The 27,947-nt window shown below is 37.7% G+C and overlaps 2 protein-coding genes and 2 non-coding genes across 7 annotated transcripts; 3 read left to right on the forward strand and 1 right to left on the reverse strand.

Moving 5' to 3' along the window:
- Nucleotides 1-816: 816 nt before the first annotated feature.
- LOC111448716 (cleavage and polyadenylation specificity factor subunit 3-II) lies at nucleotides 817-13,889 on the reverse strand. 2 transcript variants are annotated; one of them, XM_023088428.1, is made up of 13 exons: nucleotides 13,590-13,889; nucleotides 13,332-13,509; nucleotides 13,153-13,208; nucleotides 11,842-11,959; nucleotides 10,920-10,993; nucleotides 9,618-9,754; nucleotides 8,628-8,691; nucleotides 7,991-8,056; nucleotides 7,808-7,877; nucleotides 7,020-7,124; nucleotides 5,831-5,972; nucleotides 5,435-5,531; nucleotides 817-1,963 (listed from the first exon to the last, which is right to left on the reverse strand). In XM_023088428.1, exons 2-13 carry the CDS (start codon nucleotides 13,462-13,464, stop codon nucleotides 1,082-1,084), a joined length of 1,944 nt encoding a protein of 647 aa, XP_022944196.1. In that variant the 5' UTR covers nucleotides 13,465-13,509; nucleotides 13,590-13,889; the 3' UTR covers nucleotides 817-1,081. The 2 variants fall into 2 exon arrangements, with proteins under 2 accessions (XP_022944196.1, XP_022944195.1); XM_023088427.1 differs by having other exon boundaries at nucleotides 13,153-13,225.
- Nucleotides 13,890-16,721: 2,832 nt separating this feature from the next.
- Nucleotides 16,722-16,843, forward strand: LOC111449130. Its single transcript, XR_002711527.1, has one exon. It is a non-coding gene; the product is annotated as a small nucleolar RNA SNORD14 (small nucleolar RNA).
- Nucleotides 16,844-16,964: 121 nt separating this feature from the next.
- Nucleotides 16,965-17,088, forward strand: LOC111449133. Its single transcript, XR_002711530.1, has one exon. It is a non-coding gene; the product is annotated as a small nucleolar RNA SNORD14 (small nucleolar RNA).
- Nucleotides 17,089-19,114: 2,026 nt separating this feature from the next.
- LOC111448400 (cytochrome P450 89A2-like) lies at nucleotides 19,115-26,738 on the forward strand. 3 transcript variants are annotated; one of them, XM_023087976.1, is made up of 3 exons: nucleotides 19,120-19,802; nucleotides 20,274-20,275; nucleotides 25,765-26,738. In XM_023087976.1, exons 1-3 carry the CDS (start codon nucleotides 19,163-19,165, stop codon nucleotides 26,710-26,712), a joined length of 1,590 nt encoding a protein of 529 aa, XP_022943744.1. In that variant the 5' UTR covers nucleotides 19,120-19,162; the 3' UTR covers nucleotides 26,713-26,738. The 3 variants fall into 3 exon arrangements, with proteins under 3 accessions (XP_022943743.1, XP_022943742.1, XP_022943744.1); XM_023087975.1 differs by lacking the exon at nucleotides 20,274-20,275 and having other exon boundaries at nucleotides 19,115-19,958; nucleotides 25,910-26,738; XM_023087974.1 differs by lacking the exon at nucleotides 20,274-20,275 and having other exon boundaries at nucleotides 19,119-19,950; nucleotides 25,902-26,738.
- The last annotated feature ends 1,209 nt before the right edge of the window (nucleotides 26,739-27,947 follow it).

A 27,947-nucleotide genomic window follows, 5' to 3' on the forward strand; every position in this document is an offset into this window, starting at 1 on the left:
AAGAAAATAAAATATTTGAACTTTTCAAATAAGGCTATGGAAGAATGATTCCAATCTTAAAATACGAAAAAGAAATGGAAAAAGAGTTCTAAAAAGAATCAAACCTTTTCCACTCACTAGTGTTTTTTTGTGTGGAAAATTTTGAAAGGCATTGAAAAGCAACAGTAAAGAAAGGTCGGACATAATTTGAGAAATGGGTAAATTAAATATAGGCATCGTTGAATTTTCACTCTCTCATCAATCATACTCTATTCAAGTTCCCGTGATTTGAGCCACAAAAGAAAGGTACACCTTATTGATATATAGATAGTAACTTTCATTTCTTTTAAGTTTTTTTTTAGTCCGGCTCAATTCAACAACATATTAGAAAAAGCAAAGCGCCAACTAAGACTCCAAAGGACAATGATTGCTTCTTCTAGAAAAGCAAAACATGGTGGCTTTCTCTAAATGAATACTTTTCTCACAAATTAGTATTCAAAGTCTTTAAAGTCATTTGTGTTTCAAATATCATATTTTTTTTTTCTTTCAAATTGTTCTTCATCACAAAGAAGGGGAAGAGATTTTGAACTTACAACTAGTTGGGAGAAAAGAATAAAAGCCTTCTAGAAAGGGTAGGTGCCTAGTTCTTAGGTTTTCAACATTCTTTTCCTCAAGTCTTCTATGAATATGAGTTTGAAGCAGCCCATATTCCATTTCCATTCATTGAATGCTAGACGTTCGGTAATTTTTCATTTGACCAAGATAAAAATTCCCATCGACGTCGAAGCGACTAAGCTAGAAATATAACGGAAATACGAACTGTGAACTCTTCATAGACAATGGGACTATAGAGCAAATAAACCAAAAAAAAAAAACTATTAACATCGATGCCAGTTTCAACCATATTCAAATCTTTCAGAACCAACTATTCGTAACTAAACCTCCAGATTTGGTATACGACTATGAACATGAACATCAACCCGGAGTACTCGTGATAAGCAAATCATTTCCTTTGTCAAACAAGTCATCAATTGAGCTAACCTCATGTAGAATTACAGCTTCCATGTTAATTATGTAAGGAAACCATGCATAATAGGCCCCTTCATGTTGAACTGAGATCATGCTTCTCCAAGATGGAAATGATTTGCCATGCGAGGACTTCATCTGCAACTAGCCAACTACAGCAATAGAATGCTGCAGCAGATTCATTTTCAATTCTGTTTGTAGTTCGGTAAGGGCAACTTTCCTTTGAGCAAATGGACAGTGTAAATGATTCAACTTGAAGATACTCCCCAAAATTTTGAACATTCCTGTCTGAAAGTTCACTTGAAAGCTTTGAAGATAGCTGGGAAAGCCATAAAGATTTTCTAGATATGCAATCCATGACATGGGTATCATCTAAGCTTCCAAAATATATAGGACTACAGTTAGCAAACCTAACCTCATGCTCTTGTTCTCCCAAGAGAAGTAATAGTTCATCCTGGTGTACCACCTTTGTTTTTTTACCGTTTTCCATCACCAAGATCCCTTCATTCACTCTATCATCACTTACCTCTAGCTCTGGACCACAACTCAAACTAGAATCAAACTTTTCGTCAAGATTTCTATTCAAATGCTTGACATGGGGATTCGAGCGTCTGCGGAAGAACATGCTTGAAGTTCCTCCTTCTTTCGAACTTAACTCTTTTGAATTAATCTTATCATTCAAGTTTCTTTTCAAAAATTTGAAATTGGGAGTTGAACAACTCTGAATAAACATGCTTGAGGATTCTGCTTTGATAGAAAGAGTTGAAGAAATGGATACAGTCTCGTTATTTGCAGGATCATGACATGGGATTCCCAGTTCTGAATGAATCCTCTCCTTTAAAGTAACCATTTTAGGCTTCTCTCCATGTACAAGTATCACGTGCTTGGGACTAAGGAACTTCACAAGATCCATGATTCCTTTGGAATCAGTATGTGGGCTGAATGCCAGTTGGTGAATCTGGGATGAAACATAGTTATATATAGCCAGGAACATTTAATAGAATGATTACAGGACTAAAAATTTATATATATATGTATACACAATAAAAGGAAAACAGAAGTTCATCCAGGTAAACTTTAACGGTGTCCATTTGCGTATGTTTCGTTTTGAACTCAAAGTACCAGTAATGTTTCTGGATTTACAGTGAAGTGCTCCCCTTTTCATCAAAGAGGCAATTGTCCACAGGAAAGCCCAAACAAGATGCATCCAAAGAACCTGGGTTTGGAAAGCCGACACCATATCTTCCCCTACAGTAGTACATTTTGAGACATTTTCAATCTGGCTGGTGTAGACATAGTTTTGGCGAACAAGCATATGATGTCGTGGAGCATCTGTTCGTTGGATTAACACCAACTTTGGTGAGCTTTCACATGGACGGACTTGACTCCAGAACTACATGTAAAAATTCCCTTCAAAGATCATTCCAGGTTAAGGCCCAAGTCCTACCCAACCCTTCAACAAGCCTATCTCTGATGCTCATGTTGACATCGTTGCCTCGACTTCTTTCATGCACATCTTTATGGTGTGCTAGATGATGGACCGTCCTCCTCGGTTGCATCATGGCACTCATCTTGTCTCGGCCCACGCGTGGCCAATCGGGCGCCATTATCGTGTCCCGACCTTGTCTTGTTTGCACGTGAGGGTCACAACCTACTTTCTTCTTAGTATGGTCGTGACACTCCCTCACTTAAATTAGTCATTGTCTTTGATGACTTTCTAGGGGCACAATCCCATCGCGGATTGTGACATTCTCTCCCCACTTTGGACTGGTTGTTGACTTGACCCGCTAGAACAGATCATGCTTCAAATGAGTACAAATGAGTACAAATTCACTAAATATCTCTTTGTGGTAGCGGGGTAGCGGGGTCTAGACTGCTTGCTAACTGACTTGCTGGAAATAAATGTGCTTCAAAACGAATACGAAAATCTTGTGCACACTATCTATGGGCTACCCCACTTTCAGACCTATTCTTTTTTTCTCCCATCTAGGACTTAGCCACGGGACTCGCAACATAGACACTGCAATTCAATATTGGCATAGCTGGCTCTTATGACATCTATCTTCGGCTTGGTCAGGGACACTCACCAGACAAAATATGGGCTTTCTTTGCCATGGCATGGGTGAAGTTGGGCTTACGATGCCTTACCTTCGAACTCCGCCAGGGACACTCACCAATCCACTAAAGGGCATTTGCCCCAATCATGGCCACTTTTGCCTCAACTTGCGTTTCTCTGAGTCACATAAATTGGTGCACCCCTCAGGGTGGGGCTTGCAAGCCCAACCACAATATTTTCTCGTCCTGACCACATCCCTCATTGAGGCAAAGTCAATGCTTTTTGACACAATCCTTTAAGTTGTTGGCACTACACTTTAGCCAACTCCTTTCTTGGCCACTTTCGCTTCTCTCGGTCTTCCCACAACTTCATTCTTCTGTTGCCTTCATATCCAGCCTAGTGCTCCTTCTCGAGCAAATGCTGGTCTTGACATCTATTGTGAAATCACCCGCCTCTCAGAGGGGATGACTCAAAGAATTCACTTGTGCTTGCTTCTTGGAGCACTCACATTGGATAAGCAACCCATTCTCTCGGGCCCTCCCCACTCAAACTCGGCTGCCTCTTCATGTGACTCTTTGGAAAGCACCGACTTGGTACACCTTCTTTTTCATCTGTCGGCCCGATTGGAACCTCAAGCTTTGGCAAATGAGCTTTGTGTAGCTTTTTGACGGGCAGAACCCCCCCTACTGAGGTGTCAACACACGACACTAGTGACTTAGGGGAGTCTTGGCTTCAACCCACATCTTGTTTCTGATCCGTGACAACACAATTGCTCCATCGATACAGACACTTTTGACACGCTTGTGATGCCTTCATTCGACCCTCAGGTTCTTCCTGACAAGTTTGTCCAATTAAAAACACAAAGTGTGGCTGTGATACCAACTATCATGGTCGTACTTTTTCAGCCATGCGGCGCCATGATCTTGACAAGCTCACGACCAACCTTGATAAGACTCAAGCCACATATTCATTTTTTTGTGTGGCTTTGTGGCTTCATCAAACCTTAGGCAAGGTTTGTCTTTGCCCACCGAACACCAAGTTGCGGAATCCAAGCTTGTTCGACCATGCACGCCGCTTGCGCGTGCATGTTCAATCATCTACGACCCAACTGATTTGCCTCTACACTAGGCCAAGTCACTTAACTCGACCTTCCTCTACTCAAGGCCAAGGTCTCTCAATGCAACGTCACATCTCACATCCTCTAGGTTCTAAATTAACATGGCCCATATGTCTTGATGTCATCCCAAGTCACAAGGTGTCATAATTCATCATAGATCACTCAATCATGCCATAAAAAACAGGTCCACGTGTCGTTTATGATATCAGGACATCCCAAACATACATCCAACTAGTTCTATCGAGGCATTAAACCTCCTGTGTCCATGTTATATCACTTACAAACTCTGTACCGAATAGCGGGTATCTGACCAACCTCTGACACATGGGCTGGGACACAATGTTGGCACATTTGTACCGCCTAACATTGTCCTTGAAAAAAATCTATTTCAAAGGAAGTCGTCCGAGACACTAGTCTTGCAATGATCACTCTCACTGTGACATACGTATATGTCAACAAGGTAGCTCGCTTAAGCCACATGGCTTAGAGGTGGTAGAGAGCTAACACCATATCTCCTCCTATAGTATATTTTGAGGCATTTTCAATCTTGCGAGTGTAGAAATGATTTTGGCAAACGGGCATACGATGTTGAGTGGATTGACACCAAATTGGGCAAGCTTTCATATTTCATATGGATAGACTTGACTCCATAACCGCATGTCCAAGTTCCCTTCGAAACCTTGACTTTCGAGGTTAAGGCCTGGCGCCTTGCCCAACCCTTCAACAAGTCTATCTCTAACGCTCATGTCACATCGTTGTCTCTATCTTGCCTATGCCTTGGCTTATCTTTCATGCACATCTTTGTGGTGTGTTAGATGATGCACCGTCCTCCTCGGTCGCATCATGGTACTCGTCTTGTCTTGACCCTCCATGGCTACTCGGGCACCCCTACCGTGTCGCCACCTTGTCTTGTTTGCACATGAGAGTCACAACCTACTTTCTTCATATTATGGTTGTGACATTCTTCACCACTTAAATTAGTCATCGTTCTCAACGACTTTCTCAAAGCACAATCTCATCGCGGATTGTGACACATGGCACCATGCATTATAAGTTTGTTTTATATTCCTAGTTTCCCCTAAGGTAAACAACAGTCTAAAAAGGCTATCAACCAAAGCTACCGAGTAGTGAACCTCTAAGAAACATTAAAATCCAAATCGAGATGTAATTCAGGCCTAGTGAAACTAAGGATTAATGATTCTAAAAATCATATTCAAAAAGGAAAACACAACAACGTAAAGCTGATAGATACTAGCCTGGCATTGCACATCAATTTGAGTGTCCTTGTCCAGATCAATTTTGGTGGGTTTTCCTGACATTAACTTGTGCCCAATAGTTCCGGCCACGCAATACCTACATGGGATAAAGCAATATGGCTTTCAGATAGCAATTTCAAAATCACATTATGCTTGGATGTAGTAAAGACCATAACATGACCAAACACAAACTATGAACATAAGCAAAAATTGGAATAATTATTTAAGAAAAAAGAAAGAAAGAAAGAAAAAAGAAAAGAGCTTCAAAAGTGAAAGAAAAAGCTCAGTCACAGAAGTTGGACAACTTTATGGTTTGTCAAAGAACCATCCTGCAAAAGTACACTTGAATAATGAACACAAAAGCGATAGCCAAAAGAGAGTAGCCATAGTCAATACCCGGGCAATGTGATAAGATTCAACTTAGAAGGTGCCCAGCGCTTAAAAACCTCAAGAGAAAACCCACCACTAATCATCCCTGGTGTAGCAAAAAGAACACAAGGCCCAGGAGCATCAATCATAGAACGGTCGAACTTTTGAACTGCAAAATGTAACGCAAGTTTGTCAGTGGTTAAAATATGACACATGCTATGTGGTTAAAAGTGACTTTAGAATAAGTGTTACCATGATTTAATTATAAGTGATGTTATAAAAGGCATTTAATAATAAATCACTTCAGATTTCTAAAGCCATTATACCTGTAACTGATTCCTAGTCAATCACCCACCAAAATCACCTCCTATCTACAACTTCTAGAATCACATAAGAGTGAGTTTGGATTTTTTCAAAATAACCTCTACATTATTGTCAAATATAATTATTTTAAAATGAGTGATTTGGGTCATGGAAAAAGTAAGTTTGACATAACAATCTCTTCCCATTAGAGAGGTTCATTTAACCCGAAAGTGGGAGAGGAAGTGGAGAGAAGTTTTCTTGTTAGTTAAACGGGGCCAGAGATGGGAATTATATTCCCCACCCCCGACCTCGCCCAAATTCCCGCCCCATCTCACTTTGTATATATATATTTATTCATTAAAGTGTAAAAGACTATGTTGTAATATTGAAATTATGTTAAACATTATATTATTATCTTGCCTAAACATTATATTATTATCTTGCCTAAGAAATATTATTGGATTTATTATGATGTTTTACATTTTTTAATATAAATTATGTTGGAAAATGAAAATTATCCATTAAAAAATTCTTTGAGATGGATATTTTTAAAAACAATATATATAAAAAATGGGGAAAATTTCCCCCCTCAAGGAATCCCTGTCCCAATGCCCGCAAAAATAAATAAAAATTTTGCGAGAATGGGAAATAAAATAGGAGGCGGGGACGGGGGCCAAGACCCCCGCCCTATGGACATCTCTACTTCCAATTTAAATGTCCTCTCGTTTTATTCATTGTTCAGGTAAGATGCCTCAATACTCAGATAAATGTCCCCACCTAGGCGGCCACTTTGAAAGGGGTACCCACATCACTTCCCGGGTAAGCAAATATGCTCAACATAATAACATTTATTTTATGGCAGTTTCATCAATTGATTCCAATCCTGAAAACATGAAACATGTGAATGACATACCATTCTTAAAGTCAAAAGCATTCCTTGTCGTGTATGTCTCCTTAACCTTCTGGCTGGTCCAACTGATGAGCATTTTATAGTACATATTAGCTTGAACAGTCAAACCTGAAAGCAGAAAAATGAACACAAGAACATAAAAGTCGAGAAAAGCAATACTTATAGGAAACAACAGAGTGAGAAGAACTGTATATGAAACAAAGCAATTCCTAACAACTTTAAAGAAACGTATTTAGTAGCTATCATTATCAACTCTTTCTCACGGTGGTCTATGAGATGATGCTGAAATCTGATTCAGCCTGGTCTTCCTCTCACCACATGCCTCATCTATAGAAGAAAAAAGATCGCCAACTCGAATAATCCAGACAAGTTGATTAGTGCTTAATGCTTATAAAGATTTGAAACACATTGCTCATTGAAAGATGGCTTGGACTCACCAACCAAGTGTATCTCAAGCTTGAATCTAGTTCAATTACTACATAAATTCATCACCCATGCTCACCATTAATTGTGAGACAAATAGAAGGATTAGCCCACCACGAAATGCTCTAGTCGCCCTAACACTCAATAATCTCATAGCAACTCGGCAATTGCAGTTCTCGATAAATGCCTAACATGCATCTCAACTTTATCAGCAAATTGTGGGCAGAAGATTATCAAAGCAGATCATGGACTTACAAGGCAGTTGGAAATCATGAAAAGGAAACTGGAAGCTGAAGAGTTGCCTAAGATGTATTAATACATATCTACTAGTATAAGGATGAAATGAGAACTTATTATTCAAAGGAGACCTGCTGAAAAGTAGATTGGAATCTTTAGATTCATGCGCTCCCAATAGTCATCCAACAAGATACAGAGTTCCTGCTCATAATGGAAAATTTTATAACTGTAACAGTATTACATAACATGAATTAGTCATGAAAGATGCAGCTTGCAGATAAAGATTTAAAGCTACACAATATTTAGCAAAGTACCTGAGCCCGTCCAAGTGCAAAAGTAGGAATAAGGACCTTCCCTCCACTAGCCACACAATTATGAACCTATACCAAATCATCCGGGAAAAATATCTTGTTTCAAATCATTTTCATGGCTAAACGTTATGAACTTTTTTAAGATAAAATAATTCAGTGTCTATTAAGGAACTTAAAGAGTTTATGATGGGTTTAGGTCACTAATCAATGCCCAATAGCCATTCATCACCAGTTTATATCTTATATCATGGGTCCTAAACTATGATGCTACAATTCTCACATGCAATACCCTGTACAAATTATCATCTGAAAAGTTGTAATAACCTATAAACACAGTATAGGGATCAACCAACCTACAGTCCTGAAACATCACAAAATAAAACCTACAACAGAATAGAAGATTTTGCAATCTTCAAACGAGAGACAGATAATATTTCATTCAAACAATATGCCAAGTTGGTATTAGAACATGAACAACTTCGCTAAACTTTAATTATGTCCTGGCTCCTGAATTACTATTAGGTCAGTATGCATGACAATGAATGAAAAACAAACATATCAGATTTATAATTAAAAATATAAAGAGGTGCAGAAAAGGCAAATCTGGGTTAATGATTTTAATAAATTAATTTATACATACAGCTTTAAGAAATTCTCTCTCACGGCCGTATTTGGAATCACGGATTGTTGTTGCATATGTAGACCTGCGGAAGACAAACATTGGAAGATTAAAAATAGAAATACTTTGCAGTGAATACACATGCTGAATTACGGATGAAAAGGCATCAGGAACAGAAAACTCTCCTATGTTTAACTAGAAGACCATAAGCAAATAGAAAAAAAATCTTCATCTTTTTGTTGACATCTTAAGAAAAAAAGGAACTAGAATTTAGTTCTACAAGTCAAGCCCCAACAGCTATAAATCTAACAAACAATCTACAAGCAACGGCTAGTTCTTCAAAATACTCTGTGAACCGTCAAACTAATGCCCAATTAACTACTAACTAAACCACTCATTGACAAAATACAAACAAAAGCCTAGAAGTAAAATAAAATAAAATAAAATAAAAAAATTCAGCCCTTGAGATATGGACTACATCAGGACCAGTTGAGTTTAATATACATTTACAACCCAACATAATGGGAGTATAAAAACCCATTTATTTTAAGTCCAATCTCAACCCATTTGATGTTGCTTCATTATGTGCGTCATTCTTTTTCATGTACAGCATGCAAATAAATCATAGGTGTATGATTTTATTACAATATGCTTCTTTCTTTAAGGGTCATTTAACTCCTTGTTTTTTATGTGCTTAAGGGATTATTTAAAATTATCATTACCCATGTTCTCTTTTAAGTACAAAAGGTTCTTTTGCCCTATTTTCTGAGTTCAACAACGTGAGAGTGGATATTCGAACCAAATAGATATATAATATCTTAACTAGTTAAGTTATGCTTAGAAGATCAAAAAATTGAAACCATTGCCAAATATGATGGATTCAATGTTACGATACAACTTTCCCCTTACAGAGAGAAATCAAGGGTTGGAAGAAATTGTTTTCATAGCTGAAGATTAAAAGGGTGCACAACCAACACTATAACAAGTAAAATAGTTCTTTGAACTTCTTACTCTGTTATAAGAAGGTCTAACTGCATTCGATCAATTTGAGCTGCTCCAAGGTGTCTATCAGGTGTCATATTATAGTCTCCTGTGTATACCATAGCAGCATCTCCAACTTTAGCATAAAACATGGCAGCTCCTAAAACCTTAAGAACATGATTAAAATATAAATATGCACATTCCACATTACAGTTGTGTTGATGGACAAAGTTCGTGGAAGCAACAAGAAAAAGCTTTGAGAATAAGTCAAGTAAGCACAAACAGTAGGCACAATGACGTAGCAATATTAAGAACTAAGTTCACAACTCTGGGCGATAATTCAAGCATAAGTTGCTTGTGGATTATATTTAAACTGGGAATAAAGGTACGACACAATTTGGGGTTCCACAATTTGCAAAATAGTAGATTGATAAATAGATGCATACACACAGCAAGCAACTAATTACTGGATTCATGCATGCCCATATACGATGCAAAAGAAATTCCATTTAAAAAGCACATACAAGTAATAAGTTACAATTTTTCGTTCAAACTACCATTAGTTTGACACATCAGATAGAATTAGGTATATCAATATGTCAAACTCAAACTACTATACATCCTTAGCAAAGTTACCCCTCTCATTTACGTCTATTAACTTTTTGTGAAATGAATACCCTATGTCCAACATGCGCATTCACGTTCACCTACAAAAATATTCTAAGGAAACTAAATAGAATTCCAGAGAATGCACAGACTTCAGAATTATGTAATTTTTTCTATTTGGAAGAGTTCATTGAGTTTCCAGATCTGCCTACCGACTGAAAAAGTATTTAAAAAAAAAAACTAGAGGGGAAACAATAAACCAAAAAAAGAGGAAATTAGCAGAGAAAAATAAAAATAATATCATCATCGAAAAGTTTCAAATTGAAAATACAGGAGAATTTCAAGGCTCGTGCATTGCAATTCTTTCTTTCTTTCTTTCTTTTAATATGGAGGAGATGAATTAAAACCAATCAGTGTATGCAGTTTAAAGGCCAGAGGACTAGGGAGGTTACAAAATCCCCAACAACCTAATTTAATATAAAGGTTGCTATCATTACTGTTATAGCATTTACATAAGTGCACATATTGTTGCGTAAACACAAAGAGTGAGAGAGAGAAGCTTAATAACGTTATGAAAGTCAAGTTGAATAATGAAACAAGGATGAAATTAAGCAACAATACATAGGACATGTCTACCACCGATGAGGAAGATTGTCAGCCAGCTTTAAATGAAGCTATACTAGGAGATGCAAAATAAGAATACTAAATATATCAACGAGGCCTTACATGTCCAGCATAGTAAGCACGAATTTGAAGATCTTCATCAACCTGTATAGTCTGCTTCAAATCCACAGGTATAACTGCAGGTGAATCAAGATCAATGACAGATAATCTTAATATACTGAAGAAAATAATGGAACAGCAATTGATGTACATCAAATACATGAATAAAAAAATAAGAGGTACCCACAGAAGCTTAATTGTTAAGCCATACACAACTATCAATAGTGCAGTCTAAAACGCAATCTGAGCAAGAACAATCATCAAATGAAGCAAAAGGGTACAAACACAAATGATGAACAATTAGTTAAACACGAAGGGTAAGGATCTCATAAAATAGCAGTTTTCCATATTCAGTCAAAGGTTTCTCCTTCTACACTGTGTTTGTAAGGTAGAACGAAAACAAGCAAAAAAAAAAGGAACAAGTTTCATTTAATATAGAGATAAATGAAAAATAAGAGGTACACAAGATGTCCAAATCCAAAAGTATTTGGAATCAGACAAAAGGTACAAAGCACGGTCAAGTAAACCAAGAACATAAATCATACCCCTAAAGAGAGCTAACTATACAACGTAATGACGTGTGTAACAATATCATTGATGGAAAAAGTTGTGAGAACATAGTATCTAAGGCATTGGTGAAGGCACTGGGTTAAAAAAGGGAAGGTTCACCTAGAACCCCACAAAATTGGATGGGAAAAGGAAGGAAACAAAGTAATTATCACAACATAGTTGTAATATCTACATTGTATGAGAGATAAGCAACATGGACGTGTGTAACATCCTCCTAATGGATCACAGCACTTTGATGCTTCATCCGTTTTAAAAAATAGAGATAATGCTTATACTTTGGTCACCTAAACAATCACATTTCCAACCAAGAGAGACTAGTTGCATACTACTTATGAACTTGACATAATTCAGTTACCTTTTTTCATGCACTCCATAATATGATCATTACTAAATTGCTCTGCTTCACCCCTTCGGTCAACCATCACTTTCCGGTAGTCCTCCAACATTAAAGGAGCCAATGCCAATGTTGGATACTGTGGCCAAAGGTAAGTAAAGAGAGCTTCAATGCCCATATCAACGTGTAAGAAAACAAAATTGACAATAAACTTCATTATAGGACTAAAGAGTCTTAAAGTTTTTTTTTTTTTGGTAACAAATCACGCTTTCCTAGAGAGATGAAAGAACATACAAGGGCACACAAAAAAGGGTAACTATAGAAAATTACATCATTCTAAAAAAACAATACCAAGCTCATAATTCCAAAAAGCCAAAAAAAAACAATGTCAAGCTCATAATTACAAAAAGATCTAGTGACTGACGCCCACAATGATGCATTAAACCTAGACACCTCCCAAACACCCTCACCCGACCTCTCCACCTCTCTTAAAGTTCCATTGTTCCCCCCAATCCAAAAGACTCAAAACTAGCAAAGAAGCTAGCATGTCAAAAAAACTTTACCCTTCTCCCTAAAAGTAGAACTCAAAAGCACCTCCTCCACCTGAGACAAACAGCAATCGCACTCGACCAATGCTCCAAAGGTGGTCAGAACATTGGAAATTCCAAGAAAAATGATCCAGGTCTACTTCATGCCCACCGAGAATACACAATTGCGAGAATAAAACATAAGAACAGAGTCTTTGCATGCGATCCATGGTATTAACTCACCCATGTAAAACCTGCCACACAAACAACTCAACCTTCCTTGGAATATAAACCTTTCAGAGAGAGAGGAGAAAAAAGAATGATAAGTGAAGCCCTTAGAAGGATCAAGGGACCAAATCATAACATCCCTACTCCCTAGAATTACATGCTCGTCCTGAAAGAGAGAAAGAAGGCCTACCACTCCCAACGCCACTCTATCAGAGAGAGGACGCTGGAAACCTAAAGAAAGCAAAGAAGAAGGGTCTAAAGAAGGCAGCACCGAAGCCAAAGGAAGCAAGCTATACATGGATTCAAATTTTTCCAACCATACTTTGTGTGAGCTCTTCTTCTTCCAAAGTTTTTTTGTACCTCTGAATTTAGGTCTAGGAAAGAAAGCTACACATGAATTCTCCAACCATAATCCGTGTGTTTTTTTATTCTTCTTCTTCTTCTTCTTCTTTTTTTGTTTTTTTTTTTTTTTTGGGTGACTTCATACAACATTTTATATGCAAAAAACAATCTAACATGGCCACGGTGAAACCAAAAGGACAAACATCTATGCGCATGTGTATTAGATGATATGTACCGTCATGTAAATGGGTCCATTATAGCCACAAACTTCGGTGAAGTATGGAAGAGCACCTATATGGTCCAGGTGACTGCAAAATTGCAAAGAAAAGACAAATAAAAACAAAGAATTGTAATGTAATGTAATGTAACAGAGATGTATCGATTACTACAACAAAAAAAGAAAAAAAATCATACAAATGTGTGATGATGACACAGGAAAGAACAGTATTGTAATCGCGAGATGCAGAGATGCGAGAGAAATCAGGATATCGACGATGATCGAGATAGCCCATATGCATGCCGCAATCAAACATAATTCGCTTTCCATTGATTGTGACGACCACACAACTCTTCCCAACTTCTTGCCCAGCGCCTAAAAGACGATAAAGACTAAAATCAACGTTGGAAACCGTAATTGGATAAAGAATACATAAGAAAAAGCTAAGGGATTACCAAGAACGAGACAATCGATGGTCATTGCAGTAGTCCTTCAACTCAGATAAACTTCTACACAATGCCAGACTCACCCGAGCGAAGAGAGACCAGGAGGCCAGCGCATAAAAAGACGTCAGCAGTACGAGTGGAGAAAAACGGCGACTGCGGCACTGAGCTAAGAGAGGCGACAGCGACCGTAAGGGAAAAAGAGCCGAGTGAAGATTGAAGAGGCAGAGGGAGGGTAGCCACCAGGCGAGTGCTCTGCGAGCGGCGAGCGACGTGTTGCGTGCAGCGGCGGCGCCAACGGGGCGGGTGGCGGGGCGTCGAATGTGAGATTGGGTTTAAAAAGTAAATAGTTATCAAATTTATTTATGTTTTTTAGAAATGGCAAAACATTATTGAATACTAAAAATATTAAATTATAAACTAAATAATATATATATATATATATCTAATTAATGGATAAAAATAACAACAAAATTAGTAGATTAGGGTGCTAAAATTGTTTAAGGTCCGCTCTGAACTCTAGTTTTTATTTTTATTTTTTATAATCTTTTTCTTTTAATTATTTAATTAGAAAATAATTTGAATCGGTAATCACGTATCAATTCATATGTTACATTTAACAACATAATTAGTACATACTTTATAACTTCGATACAAATTATTTAGTTCGATATACTAAATAACTTTCTAAACTAAACGACTTCATATTTAATAATTTCACTAAACGCCCCTTAAAATATTCATAGACTTCTAATATGTGTAGATACTAAGTGGCATCGAACAATAATTTAGGGATCATTTGATTGGAGTAATATTTTTAAAGTTGTAAGTTGCAATTTAACTCGTGTTCATTATAGGACTCATGAGAATGAGAGTTACGGTCTTTCAATTGATCATTAAGATGTATTTTGAAGACTAATAGCTAAGATTTTGGTGATTAAAACCCGCCTGCCCATCACTTGAGGGCCAACCCGAATGTCCAGCCGCGACCTTCCACACGTGGCACGCATGCCAACCGTCCCTCAACTGCTTGTTTTGAGTTCGGTTTAACATTTTTAGACCATTTCCTACCTTTTATACTCTCCAGAAGGATAGACTCTTTAAAGCTATGAGACCTGACCATTTCCTACCTTTTATACTCTCCAGAAGGATAGACTCTTTAAAGCTATGAGACCTACGTGCCAGCCAACTGCGCCACCATCCCTTACTATGGTGATATGTATGTATTATCGATCAAGAGATTAAATGTTCGAATCAACGTGTGAATCCAAAAAGTATCTTACACAAATAGGAAAAAAAAAAAAAAGATAAAATGGGGTAAGATAAGCTTGAACTCTCAACCTCATCTTTAAAGCTATGAGACCTACACATTAGCAATGTACCACCACTTACTTGGTGGTTATTAATCAAGAGATTAAATGTTCCTGACACAAATAGAAAAAAAAAATCAAATGGGGTGAGAGAGATTCGAACTCTTGACCTTAGGATGACTTTTACTAGCCAATTACACCACCACCCCTTACTATGGTGATTTGTATGTATTATCGATCAAAAGATTAAATGTTCAAATAAAAAAATGATTAAATGGGGTGAGAGAGAGACTCAAACTCTCGACCTTAGGATGACTCTTTAAAGTTATGAGACCCACTAGCCAACTGCACCACACCTTACTATGATAATTATTATGTATCATCAATCAAGAGATTAAATATTCGAATGGGGTGAGACAGGCTCAAACTCCCAACCTTAGGATGACTTATGAGATCCGCACCACCACCCCTTACTGTGATAATTTGTATGTATCATCCATCAAGATGAAATATTCAGATCAAGTGTGAATCGGAAAAGTATATTAAAAATGACAAAAAAGATTTTTTTAAAAAAATTTAAAATAGGGGTGAGAGAGGTTGACTCCTTAAAGTCATGAAACCTACGCACTAGCCAACACCACCACTATCCCTTGCTATGATAATTTATTTGTATCTTCGATCGTTAGATTAAATGTTTGAATCAACCTATAAAGCAAAAAAGTATATTAAATATGACAAAAGTTTCAATGAAAAGCTATATAAAGTCAAACATGGTGTCTTTGCACCACAGATTTGAAAAATGGAGCAAAAATAATATTTGTGCTTTATTTTTGCCTATAACTAAATTTCTGTACAATTCAATATATTTCGTGTTGTATGTTTAAAATCATTTAAACTTTAACTTAATTAATCTTACTCCAATTACTTGTGGAGTGATTCTAATCACAAATAGATTTTCTGGTGAGATATTTAGTTAGTTCAGATGTTATATTCTCTTGGGTTTATTTTTTTATAGTTTTAAGGTCTTGTCGACATAAATATAATAAAAATAAAATCATGATATAAGTATAATATAATAAAATATGAGCCAATCATCAAATTTTTAGTAAGTTTGAAAACAAAATATTGTAATATATATATATATATATATATATATATTTTAATTTAGTATTTTAAAAAAGGCAATTTAAAATAGAAAATTTAAGAGGTCGTCGTCTTAATTCTTCCCCGTTTTGTTAGGTTGAGGCCCAGCCCAGCCGCTGCGCCAATGAAATCAAGAAAAACCCTAAAACTGTCGAAGACGAGAAACCCTAATTCACCCGTCGTGCCCTATAAACTCACCTTTCGATCTTGTTTCCCCACATCGTCTTGGTCTTCATCTCCACAGCTTTTATGATTTTGGTGTAACTTTTACTTTTCGGCGTGTTGTAGAGTTTTCAAATCTTCATCTTTCTTGTTTCAACTTCGATTCTTGTCTTCTGTTTCATCTTTTTGATGTTCGATGTGATGCTATGACGAGGCTAATTCTATGGACTAGAGTTTCTGATCTGGGTACAATTCCCGGTATCTGATTGATATACCCTTGGCTGTCTGAGCACTCTTGAATTTTGTTGATTTGCGGTGTCAGTTACTTGACTTGTTTTGATGGTTTGTTGGATTGCTTGTTCGATTTTGTGTCCTTACGATGATATTTCAAATAATTTGAGCGGATTTCAATGAGATTTTACTACCCATCTTCTGATTGCTACACACAGTGAAGCCAATTTTACTTTTCCTTTTTTCTTGAAGCTGATTTGTATCTGAATTTTATGACATTCACCATTTGAAATTGTGTTGACAATGATGATATCTGTAAGGCTTGTTTCTCAAAACATTCGCAGTGGCCGCCTAAGAGCTTTCGCCTTCGCCGGGCTTGAGAGCTAGTGCTGCTTTATCCTTCCTTGGATGTCTGAGTCTCCTCTTTAAATGCTTCCCACTTCGATTAATTACAACTGGGTTTTTTTCATGAGCTCCTTAGGGTTTGATTTCCCATTCTGTTTAGTTGTTGATATCATTTGCTTATCTTGTTCAACTTGTATGTTAATGATGACAACTCCAAAGGCTTGTTTCTCAAAACATTCGCAGTGGCCGCCTAAGAGCTTTCGCCTTCGCCAGGCTTGAGAGCTAATGCTGCTTTATTCCTTCCTTGGATGTCTGAAGCCCTTTTTTGATTAAGCTTCTTTCCTCTTTCCCTGTTTTCATTCTTTGGTATTCTTTGGTTTGGAGTATATATTGAAGGGCCGTTTTCTTCAATTGAATTCCTTATTTCCCCCTAGTTTTATGTTTCTGGGTGCTTGGGTTGTTGTAAAGAATTCTATTGTATAGAAGTCTGTATGTTTTAAAATTATGTTTTTGAACTTTCACTCGTTATCATCAGTTTTCATAAGTTGAATACTTGAATGCATTACTCTGTGAGTTTCCCAACTTTTTGTGCAGGTCTTGCTGAAATAAACACTAACAAAATGGAGCTATTTAGAGAGAAATAGAGGTGAAAATAACCAAATTGAAAGTAACAAACACTTCAATTATAACTTGAGTCTGTTAAGAAATGTGCTGGATTAAGAGTGGACATTGGCACCGCGTGCATCGATGGTTTTTTGACTGGCCACCATCTGCTCATTTGACAGCTTGATGATTATGCTGCGCCCAAATATGATCCCCCGCGGCCGTTTTTGAATAGCAGCGTGTTGGTGGGTTCCGGGGTTTACGAAGTTGTTGTGGATGGATCAATCAGTATAGGACCATTTTTTGCCACCCGTGGTTATGCAGCCAAAACCGATCGCACAAGAGGCAAGTTTCTCAGATTGTTGCCCCATTGTGGGTCAGATCGCCAGTAGCGGTCGCTCGGGTTTGTCGCCAATCAAGTCTTCTTGTGTTTAGCCATGGCTCTCCTAGTGCTATTGCTTCCCTCTAAAGCTGAATTGTAATGGTCATGACATTCATGGTGTAAGAGTGGAAGGCCTCATGCGCTCCTTGTTTGGCTTCAACCTTTTGGAGGAAAAAGGTTATTGGTTATGATGCTATATTAGAAACCACTTAATAAGTGGTACTTAGAAAGAATGTATTTTTATGTAGTTTAGTTTACGGGTAGATTTTAGATTTTGGTTGAAATTAGTGTAGCCCGGTCATGGCCATTGTTCATTTATTTTCAATAATAAGTATTTTTCAGCGAAATATGTTTAATTAAGAAGTTCTTATGAAGTGTATGGACTATCAAGAAGGAAAGTGCACCTTGATATTATAGATAGTGACTTTTAGTTCTTTTAAGCATTTTTTAGCTACCCTATCTTTAAGATCGCTCTTGCTCTTGTTTGGATGTGGTCTCGACTCAGATGTCATAATTCACTAACAATTGATTGCTTTAACACACACAATTTAGTGTTTAGACTATAGTTAGTGACTTTTAGTTCTTTTAAGCATTTTTTAGATATCCCATTCTCAAAATCGCTCTTATTTGAATGTGGTCTCATTCAATGTCAACCTACTAACAATTGATTGGTAATCGTATACATTGATGGTTAAGGAAAGAATTTACCCTACTTGTGTTTAGACCAGCTAAAGAAGCAATTTACGTGTTCCATTTGAGAACTTGTGATTAATTTTGGGTACTTAATATTCTAGAAACTCTCTTGTTTTGGAAGTGCTTTCTTGTTATGGTTGAAAAAATAACCTAAGTTTATTAAGTCGAAGGGATAAATTAATTGAGAATGTAACCGACACTTTATTATTAAGGAATAATTCCACATTTTGGATATGTTATTTTTCCCATTTTCCATTAAAATAATGTGAATTCAATCAAATTCTATATTCCAGAGAGTTTAGTAATCAAGTATTGTTATTAACGAGGAGAAATTTCCCACATATTCCATGGTGCCATGAGATGAAGTTACTCTTAAGAACCCGAGTGAAGAAGTTACCCTTAAGAACACGAGCGATGAAGCTGACAAATGAACGTTGAATGTGATAGTTTAATCTTCAAACGATGTTGAATTGACAATAAAATATGTTGAATTGACAATAAAATACGTAAAATACGTGATAGTTGTCAATCTTCAAACCAGTAAAAACCAGTATAAGATGAATTGAATTTTTTTTTTTTTTAACAGTCAGAATATTTTTAGAAGTGTTAAAAGGGTATTTTTGAAAATTCATAGGCTGATTTGCCTTTATAAGTTTGATTCAACAATCAATCTCAAATTCACAAAAAAAAAAAAGAAAAAAAAGAAAAAAAAAGAAATGGAGATTTGGTTCATCATCCTCGTCTCCCTCTGCATCAGCTATGTTCTAAGCTCCATTTTAAGCCATTTCCGAAGCTCCACCAAGCTCCCACCAGGCCCTCCTTCAATCCCCATCATCTCCACTTTCCTATGGCTCCGCACATCGCCTCTCCAATTGGAGTCTTACCTCCGCACCGCCGTCGCCAAATACGGCCCCATCGTCACCCTCCGCATTGGCTCTCGCATCTCCATCTTCATAGCTGACCGCACCATTGCCCACAACGCCCTCCTCCAACATGGCGCTCTCTTCGCCGACCGCCCACCACCTCCTCCTTTGACCAAAATCCTCTTCAGCAACCAGCACAGCATCCACTCCGCCCCTTACGGTCCACTCTGGCGCCTCCTCCGCCGCAATCTCACTTCCCAAATCCTCCATCCTTCCCGTGTCAGGTCCTACGCTCCTGCTCGCAAGTGGGTTTTGGATATTCTTCTTAAACGCCTTCTCTCCCACTCTGAATCGGGAACTCCCGTCTGTGTTGCTGATCATTTTCAGTACGCCATGTTCTGTTTGCTGGTGCTAATGTGCTTTGGGGATAAACTCGACGAACCCAAAATCAAAGAAGTCGAGAATGTGCAGCGTACGATGCTGCTAAATCTTAGTCGATTTGGTCTCCTTAACTTATCGCCTAAATTGACAAAGATTTTCCTTCCAAAACGCTGGGAGGAGTTTCTCCAACTAAGAAAGAACCAAGAGAGGGTCATAATCCCTCTAATCGAAGCAAGAAGGAAGGCCAACCAAAACAGAGGAAACAGAGAAAACAGAGAAGGTAAAGAAGAAGAAGAAGAAGATGAAGATTTCGTGTTGTCGTATGTGGATACACTCCTCGAATTACGCCACCCCGAAGAGGAAAATAGGAAGATAACAGACGGCGAAATGGTCAGTCTATGCTCGGAATTCCTCGCCGGCGGCATCGATACCACTGCCACGACCATGCCGTGGATAATGGCGAATTTGGTGAAATACCCAGAAATCCAACACAAGCTTTTTGCAGAGATGAAAGGAGTAATGGGGGATAGAACATCAGAGGAGGTGAAGGAGGAGGATTTGGGGAAACTTCCATATCTGAAAGCAGTGGTTTTAGAAGGATTAAGAAGACACCCACCAGGGCTTTTCCTAGAAGCACGAGGGGTGAAAGAGGATATAGAATTCGAAAACTACCTGATACCCAAGACCGCGACTGTAAATTTCATGGCGACGGAGATGGGTCGGGGTGCAGATGTATGGGAAGATCCGATGGCGTTTAAGCCGGAGAGGTTCATGGGAGGAGGAGCGGCGGCGTTTGATGTAACGGGGAGCAGAGAGATAAAGATGATGCCGTTCGGAGCAGGGAGGAGGATGTGTCCGGGATATGGTTTGGGGATTCTTCATTTGGAATATTACTTAGCGAATATGATATGGAGGTTTGAATGGAAGGCTGTGGATGGTGACGACGTTGATCTGTCGGAGAAGGTAGAGTTCACCGTTGTGATGAAAAACCCTCTGAAAGCCATCATAAGTCCCAGGTTTTGAATTTGTGAGCTGAATTAGTGTGAGTTCATAGTGAGAAATGTTCTAACCGGTTATGTTGAAAAAATTAGAGTAACTATTTTATTTAAAGAATAATAAACCGAGAAAAATTATTAGTCAAGGAGACCGGTCCGGACACATTTTCTGGTGGAATCCCATTTAAAAAACATAAGTAGAGAATTTCGAGAGAATGTAGAACAAAATAGATGGTAGAGATGGGAACGGGAAACCGATCCCCGTACATACTGTGCAAGGAATCCCAATTTCGAAAATATGTGAAGAATTACGAGAGAATGTGGAACAAAATAAGTGGCAGAGATGGGAACGAGGAAGGCTTTCAAGCATGTTAATTTCATACGTATCTAATGAATTTTGAACCAAACTGTTCTAAACGATTCAAAAGGATGCTATAAACATGTCTTCTACCATAGATTTGAATCTTTCCCTCTCAACAAGTAAACCAATATTTGTTGGAAAAAAAAAAAACAATTTTGAAAAACAATTATGATGAAATAACAATTTTCAAATAATAAATGAAAACGTGGGCTCTATGCTACTTACCCGGACATATATAGTTCGATCTTCGGTCATGTGGTTGCTCGCACTATGTCTCCACTTGGTGTTCTCCATCTATGAAGCGGTTTGCCACAACCTTCTCTTTATTGAGCATTTCGCTTTTGGTAAAACAATTAGTATTTGGGTACAACAGGTTGCGATTGATCTTGCTTCCGCTTTTAATACAACAATTGTTATCAGAACATTGTTGTTGTGGCATCGAAATCCCTGCCGCAATAGAAGGAGTGGAGATTACCGAAGCACAACAAAAAACAATTGCAGACCAAAAGTTGAAAGACGTGAATGTCAAGAATTATTTGTTCCAGACCATTGATCGAACTATTATGGAAATAATTTTCAATAGAGATACTGCAAACAAATTTGGGACTTTATGAAGCAGAAGTATCATGGTTCTATAAGAGTCAAGACAAGAGAGCACAACTCTAAGCTCTTAGGAGAGAGTTTGAAGTCCTACGGATGAAAGAGAACAACAGTGTTGATGCATATTTTGCTCGAACTCTCACCATTGCAAATAAGATGAAAATTCATGGCAAAAACACGAAACAAGTGTGGATTATTGAAAAAATCTTGAGATCATTAAGCTTGAGTAGAGGATTACAAAAATTTTGTTGAGGAGTTTTTATTTATTGTCTACGCACATATAAGGGTGGAGAGTTCACCTCTGACGGATTCAATATTTTTTACAAAATTAATGATATCAGTAGACAACTTACTACCACCTACATTTCTCAATAAAATGGTGGAGCTGAGCATAAGAACAGAACAATCAGGAACATGGTTAAATGTATATTATTAGAGAAGCAAGTTCGAAAGAATTTGGGGGCCAAAAGCAATAAACTGGACAATGCACATGTTCAACAGAAATTCTACAGTGGTAGTGAAAGATATGACTCCTGAGGAGGTTTGGAGTGGCGTAAAACCTAATGTTGATTATTTTTTAGTTTTTGGATGTATTAACCATTTCCTGTATCAGACGGTAATAGAAAGAAGTTAGATGATAAAAGCTTTCAGTGTGTGCAGGATGAGTGAAGAGTCTAAGACTCTATGATTCAATGTCCAAGAAAATAGTTGTAAGAAACGATTTGATTTTTGAATAAAATTAGTGTTGGAATTGGATGAAAAAGAAGCTAGACTTGATACCCTCGAATGGGAAGATAGATCCGACTAATTTTTGAAGAAGCTCTTCAAAGTTCAAAATGAAGAGTTGCAATGAATTTGTTGATAGAAGCCATCAAACGAAATGAGACTTGGAAGTTGACAGATTTGCCTAAAGGAATGAAGAAGATTGGAGTAAACTGGATTTTCAAGATTGGAGTAAAATGGTGAAGTTGATCGATCACACTCATCTCCAACAGCAAAAAGAGGTATTTTATCAGTTTCATAGATGATTTCAGTAAAAAAACTTCATTTTTTTTTTGGCTGAAAAATCAGAACCATTCTCCGTTTTAAAAGATTCAAGAGTATGGTTGAAACAGAAAAGGGTATATACTTAAAGGGCTTGAGAACTAATCGGGGTGGTGAATTCACTGGTAGCGACTTATACTCCGAAACAAAACTGTGTGACAGAAAGAAAAAATAAGAAAATTATGAATATGGTTAGATGCATGTTGACGGAAAAAAAAGGTACTAAAAGCTTTTAGGGCGATAGCAGCAAACTGGACGGTTCATATTCTCAATAGAAGCCCCACTACAGCCGTGAAGTATATGATTCCAGAAGAAGCTGAGAGTGGACATAAACCATCCGTTTCACATTTTAGAATTTTTGAATGTATTGTGCATGTTCATGTCCGAGACAACAATAAAACAAAGCTTGAGGATAAAAGTTTGTAGTGTGTATTATTTGGAGTTAGCGAGGAGTTAAAGACATACAGACTTTATGATCCAGTCTCACAGAAACTAATTGTTAGTAGTGATGTGAAATTTGAGGAAGAAAATTACTGGGATTGGTATAAAATCCATCCAGAAGAAGTTATAGTGATCTAGAATTGAGTAATGATACCTGCAATGAAGTTGAAAGCTCGAAGGATGAAGTATACAATGATGATTCATGTGAGTCAACACAAGAACACTCATTTGCTGATGCTGAAAGAAGAATTAGGAGGCCACCAAGACGGATGGATGATTATGAGAGTGTTGAAGGTTTTTCTAAGGACGAAAATATTACATATCTAGCCTTGTTTACAGGAGGTGATCCTATTTATTACACAGAAGCCGCCAAAAGCTCTAAATGAAGTAAAGCTATGAATGCATAAATAGAAGCCATTGAATGAAACGATACTTGGAAATCACAGACATCATGGCCAAACCTATTTTTCTGAAGATGCGTGATATGTTGAGGGTTTGTTCAGAGTCAAGTATAAACTATAAACTAATGCCGCTAGCATTTAGTTTAAGGGAGAATGTTAAAAGGTATAAACTAGTTTGTGATCCCTTGTAACGACTCATGACCCATGTTGAGTGTAACGACCTAGATCCACCGCTAGCAGATATTGTCCTCTTTGAGCTTTCCCTTTCGGGCTTCCCCTCAAGACTTTAAAACGCGTCTGCTAGGGGAAGGTTTCCACACGCTTATAAAGGGTCTTTTGTTCTCCTCCCCAGCCAATGTGTCACATTGAGATTTTGGATAAGGATTCGAAATACAGATTCAGCTTTGCAGCATGATCTAAGATTACATTAATTATTCCTCATTTCTAGTGAAGACTATCTCCGCAAGCCAACACAAGTCCTTCCAGCATGCTTTATACTCGCTAACATGCATTTTTCCAGTAAAATACGCTTAACTGTGAAGTTCTTATGATTGAACATCGAGAAAGAAGATGCACCTTTGTATGATAGGTAATGACTTCCAATTCTTGTAAGCATTTCTTAATCATCCTATCTTCAAGATCGCTCTCATTTAAATGTGGTCTTGATTTTCTTACCTATCCTGTACCTGATTGATAGCGTCAAGAAATGAAGAACGGATTAAAGAGGTACAAAAACAAATATTATTGCTAATGGTATACATAGATGGTTAAAAAGCAATTTACGTGTTCCATTCGAGAACTTATTAATTTTGGATACTCATATAGATTTTTGAAACTCTCTTGTTTTGGAAGTGTTGAATATGACTAACATGTTATTAAGTAATACTTCAAGATTTTGACCTTATGTCTATAGTCATGAAATGAAGCTACCCTTAAGAATACGAGCGATGAAGCTGACAAACAGACGTTGAATTGACAACAAAATGCGTGATAGTTGTCAATCTTCAAACAACGATTACTATTAAGAACAAACTTCAAACTCCAAATTGATGGTGGAGAAGGATTCTACTTAAGGAACTAAACGTAATTTTTCTTCAATCGAACTATCAGTATCGGTTGAGCTTATTTAGATTATATCGATTAAAGGTTGCTTATTATTACAATTACTTAGCTTTGTAGATAAGAGCTATGTTCTCTCATTTATTGAATAGGAGGAATTAAAAGTTTTGTTTTCTTCTCCAAAACATTGAGTTTTCTTTATTTTCTACTAATCTCATCGGGTCGTGTTCTAAAAACACACCACTTAGCTTTTCCTCAACAAAATCAAATAAAAATGTCAGAAATCCAACCTTATAGATTACATCCATTTTTACTCATACATGATATTAAAACTTAACTCGTACACCGCATCTTTTCAAAGCTTTGTCTATGGAACTCACCAAACAATATGGAAATTTTTCTTTAGACAAATGATCAATTAGGTGGGGTATGTTTCAACGAGCTTCGGTCTTAGGGTTTAGGGTCATATATATATATATATATATGTATGAGTTTTTTGATTGGATTCAACAAAAATAACAAGCAGAGAAAATGGCGATGTGGTTCATCATTGTCATCTCCCTCTGCATCAGCTATGTTCTAAGCTCCATTTTAAGCCATTTTCGAAGCTCCACAAAGCTTCCACCAGGCCCTCCTTCAATCCCCATCATCTCCACTTTCCTATGGCTCCGCACATCCAATCTCCAATTGGAGTCTTACCTTCGCACCGCCGTCGCCAAATATGGCCCCATCGTCACCCTCCGCAGAGGCTCTCGCCTCTCCATCTTCATCGCCGACCACTCAATTGCCCACAAGATCCTCGTCCAAAACGGTGCTCTGTTTTCCGGCCGTCCACCGGCGCAACCTGTTAGCAAGCTCTTAACAAGTAACCAACACAGCATCAGCTCTGCCTCTTACGGCCCACTCTGGCGTCTTCTCCGCCGCAATCTCACTTCCCAAATCCTTCATGCTTCTCGGGTTAAGTCCTATAATCGAGCTCGCAAGTGGGCTTTGGATAATCTTCTTAATCGGCTTGTTTCTCATTCGAAATCTGAAACTCCCGTTACCGTCATCGATCATTTTCATTACGCCATGTTTTGTTTGTTGGTGTTGATGTGCTTTGGGGATAGGCTTGACGAACCCCATATTAGGGAAATCATGGACGTGGAGCGAGCGGTTGTATTGAGTTATGAGCGTTTCAATGTTCTCAATTTCTGGCCTAAATTCACCAAGATTTTGCTCCGAAAACGCTGGCAGACGCTTCTCCAACTAAGAAAGAACCAAGAGGACGTCATAATTCCATTGATTGAAGCTCGCCGGAAGGCCAATCAAAACAGAGGAAACAGAGGAAACAGAGAAAACAGAGTAAACAGAGCAAACAGAGCCGACACTGAAGAAGAAAAAGAAGAATTCGTGGTGTCATATGTGGATACCCTTCTCGATTTGGAGATTCCCGACGAGGACAATAGAAAGCTTACCAATGAGGAGATTGTGACCATATGCTCGGAATTCCTCAACGCCGGCACCGACACCACGTCGACGGCCCTGCAATGGATAATGGCGAATTTAGTGAAATACCCAGAAATCCAACACAAGCTTTTTGCAGAGATAAAAGGAGTAATGGGGGATAGAACAGGGGAGGAGGTGAAGGAAGAGGATTTGCGGAAGGTTCCATATCTGAAAGCGGTGGTTTTGGAAGGATTAAGAAGACACCCACCAGGGCATTTCGTGTTACCACACGCAGTGAAAGAAGAAACAGAGTTGGAAAATTACGTGATACCAAAGTATGGGACGGTAGATTTCATGGTGGCGGAGATGGGTTGGGATCCAAAAGTGTGGGAAGATCCGGCGGCGTTTATGCCGGAGCGGTTCTTGAAAGGAGGGAAAGAAGAAGAAGAAGAAGTGGCGGAGTTTGATATAACAGGGAGCAAGGAGATAAAGATGATGCCGTTCGGAGCAGGGAGGAGGATATGCCCAGGATTTGGTCTGGCGATTCTTCATTTGGAGTATTTCCTTGCCAATTTGGTTTGGCGGTCGGAATGGAAGGCCGTGGAGGGAGACGAAGTTGATCTGTCGGAGAAGTTAGAGCTTACGGTTGTCATGAAAAAGCCTCTGAAGGCAAGAATCTATTCCCGAGGATAATTTGAGTTTACTTATTTTGAAATTTAATAAACTTAGGTCATGTCTAGTGTCCATTAAAGCGATTTATGCAACTTATTTCTAGTTTGAATAATCATTTAATATTTGAATACTATGTTTGCTAGAAAATATATTTAGTTATAAAATATATTTCAGATATTCGTACTTAGTTAAATTTGATTAATAGTATATTTTATTTTATTCCCAAGATTTAGTTAGTTGTTCGTAGGTATTAGTTAATATCTTGTATCCTATTGAAAGGTTGTGAATATCAAGATCGAACCTTCGATCCCAATTTTATTTCTTATTCTTAAATCTGTATTCTTTTAGTTGAGTAATAATATTTTCATATCTATTCACATTTTTTAGGGGTAGATATTGTGTTAGTTGGTGACCAAGAGTTTGATATTATTACTCAAACGAGATGAGGGGTGGAAGTACAGGTATAGTTATGGAAAAGTTTATTAGCAATAACTATAGTAAGTATGGAAGTTATGTATGGAAGCTTATCTTGGCAAGATTTATAGGATTCAATTAGGGTGATGACATAGAAATTCTAGCAGATACTCCACAGAATATAGAATTACGCCCACAATGGAAGAACAAATGTGGAAAAACCTTATTTACCTTGCGAACTTTGATTAGGAAGGAATATATTGATCATGTTCGTGATTTAAAGTCACCCAAGCAAGTATGGGAAACACTTCAAAAGTTGTTCACTAAGAAAAATACTGCTCGATTGCAATTTCTAGAGAATGAACTAGTTGGGATAACTCAAGATAATTTTCTTTTGAAGAATATTTCTTGGAAGTGAAAAATTTGTGTTCTGAAATTTCAGAATTAGATGCTGAGGAGACAGTGAGTGATGCTCGTTTACGACGTTATTTCATTCGTGGATTACGAAAAGATTTTATGCCCTTTATTTCCTCAATACAAGGGTGGGCAAATCAGCCTTCAGTTATTGAATTGGAGAATCTTCTTTCCAATGAGAAAGTCTTGATTAAGCAAATGACTAGTATCAACGAGTTTTCCCCAAAGTTAAAAGACGCGTTGTATGTCAAAGATCAAAGGAGACAGAATTTTCATTCAAAACCTTCATCAAACAATGAGAATCAACTTAGAAGTGAGGAGTTGTCAAAGAAGTCATTTAAAGCTTGTTACAGGTGTGGAAAACCTGGTCATTTTAAACGAGATTGTCAGGTGAAAGTGGTGTGTCATCGTTGCGGAAAACCAGGTCA

This window comes from Cucurbita moschata, unplaced genomic scaffold, assembly GCF_002738365.1.
Source record: "Cucurbita moschata cultivar Rifu unplaced genomic scaffold, Cmos_1.0 Cmo_Scf00010, whole genome shotgun sequence".
Lineage (NCBI taxonomy): Eukaryota > Viridiplantae > Streptophyta > Magnoliopsida > Cucurbitales > Cucurbitaceae > Cucurbita > Cucurbita moschata.

What these genes read in the sequence shown, in the direction of transcription:
- LOC111448716 (XM_023088427.1), bottom strand. Translation starts at nt 13,614, where the DNA reads ATGACCATCGATTGTCTCGTTCTTG. An exon ending in GTGCTTACTATGCTGGACAT is followed by an intron (nt 9,755 to 10,919) that starts GTAAGGCCTCGT and finishes CATGTTCTTAAG; the next exon opens with GTTTTAGGAGCTGCCATGTT. An exon ending in TTGCACTTGGACGGGCTCAG is followed by an intron (nt 7,878 to 7,990) that starts GTACTTTGCTAA and finishes CATTATGAGCAG; the next exon opens with GAACTCTGTATCTTGTTGGA.
- LOC111448400 (XM_023087975.1), top strand. Translation starts at nt 19,163, where the DNA reads ATGGAGATTTGGTTCATCATCCTCGTCTCCCTCTGCATCAGCTATGTT. An exon ending in CCAAAACAGAGGAAACAGAG is followed by an intron (nt 19,959 to 25,909) that starts AAAACAGAGAAG and finishes ATCAAAACAGAG; the next exon opens with GAAACAGAGGAAACAGAGAA.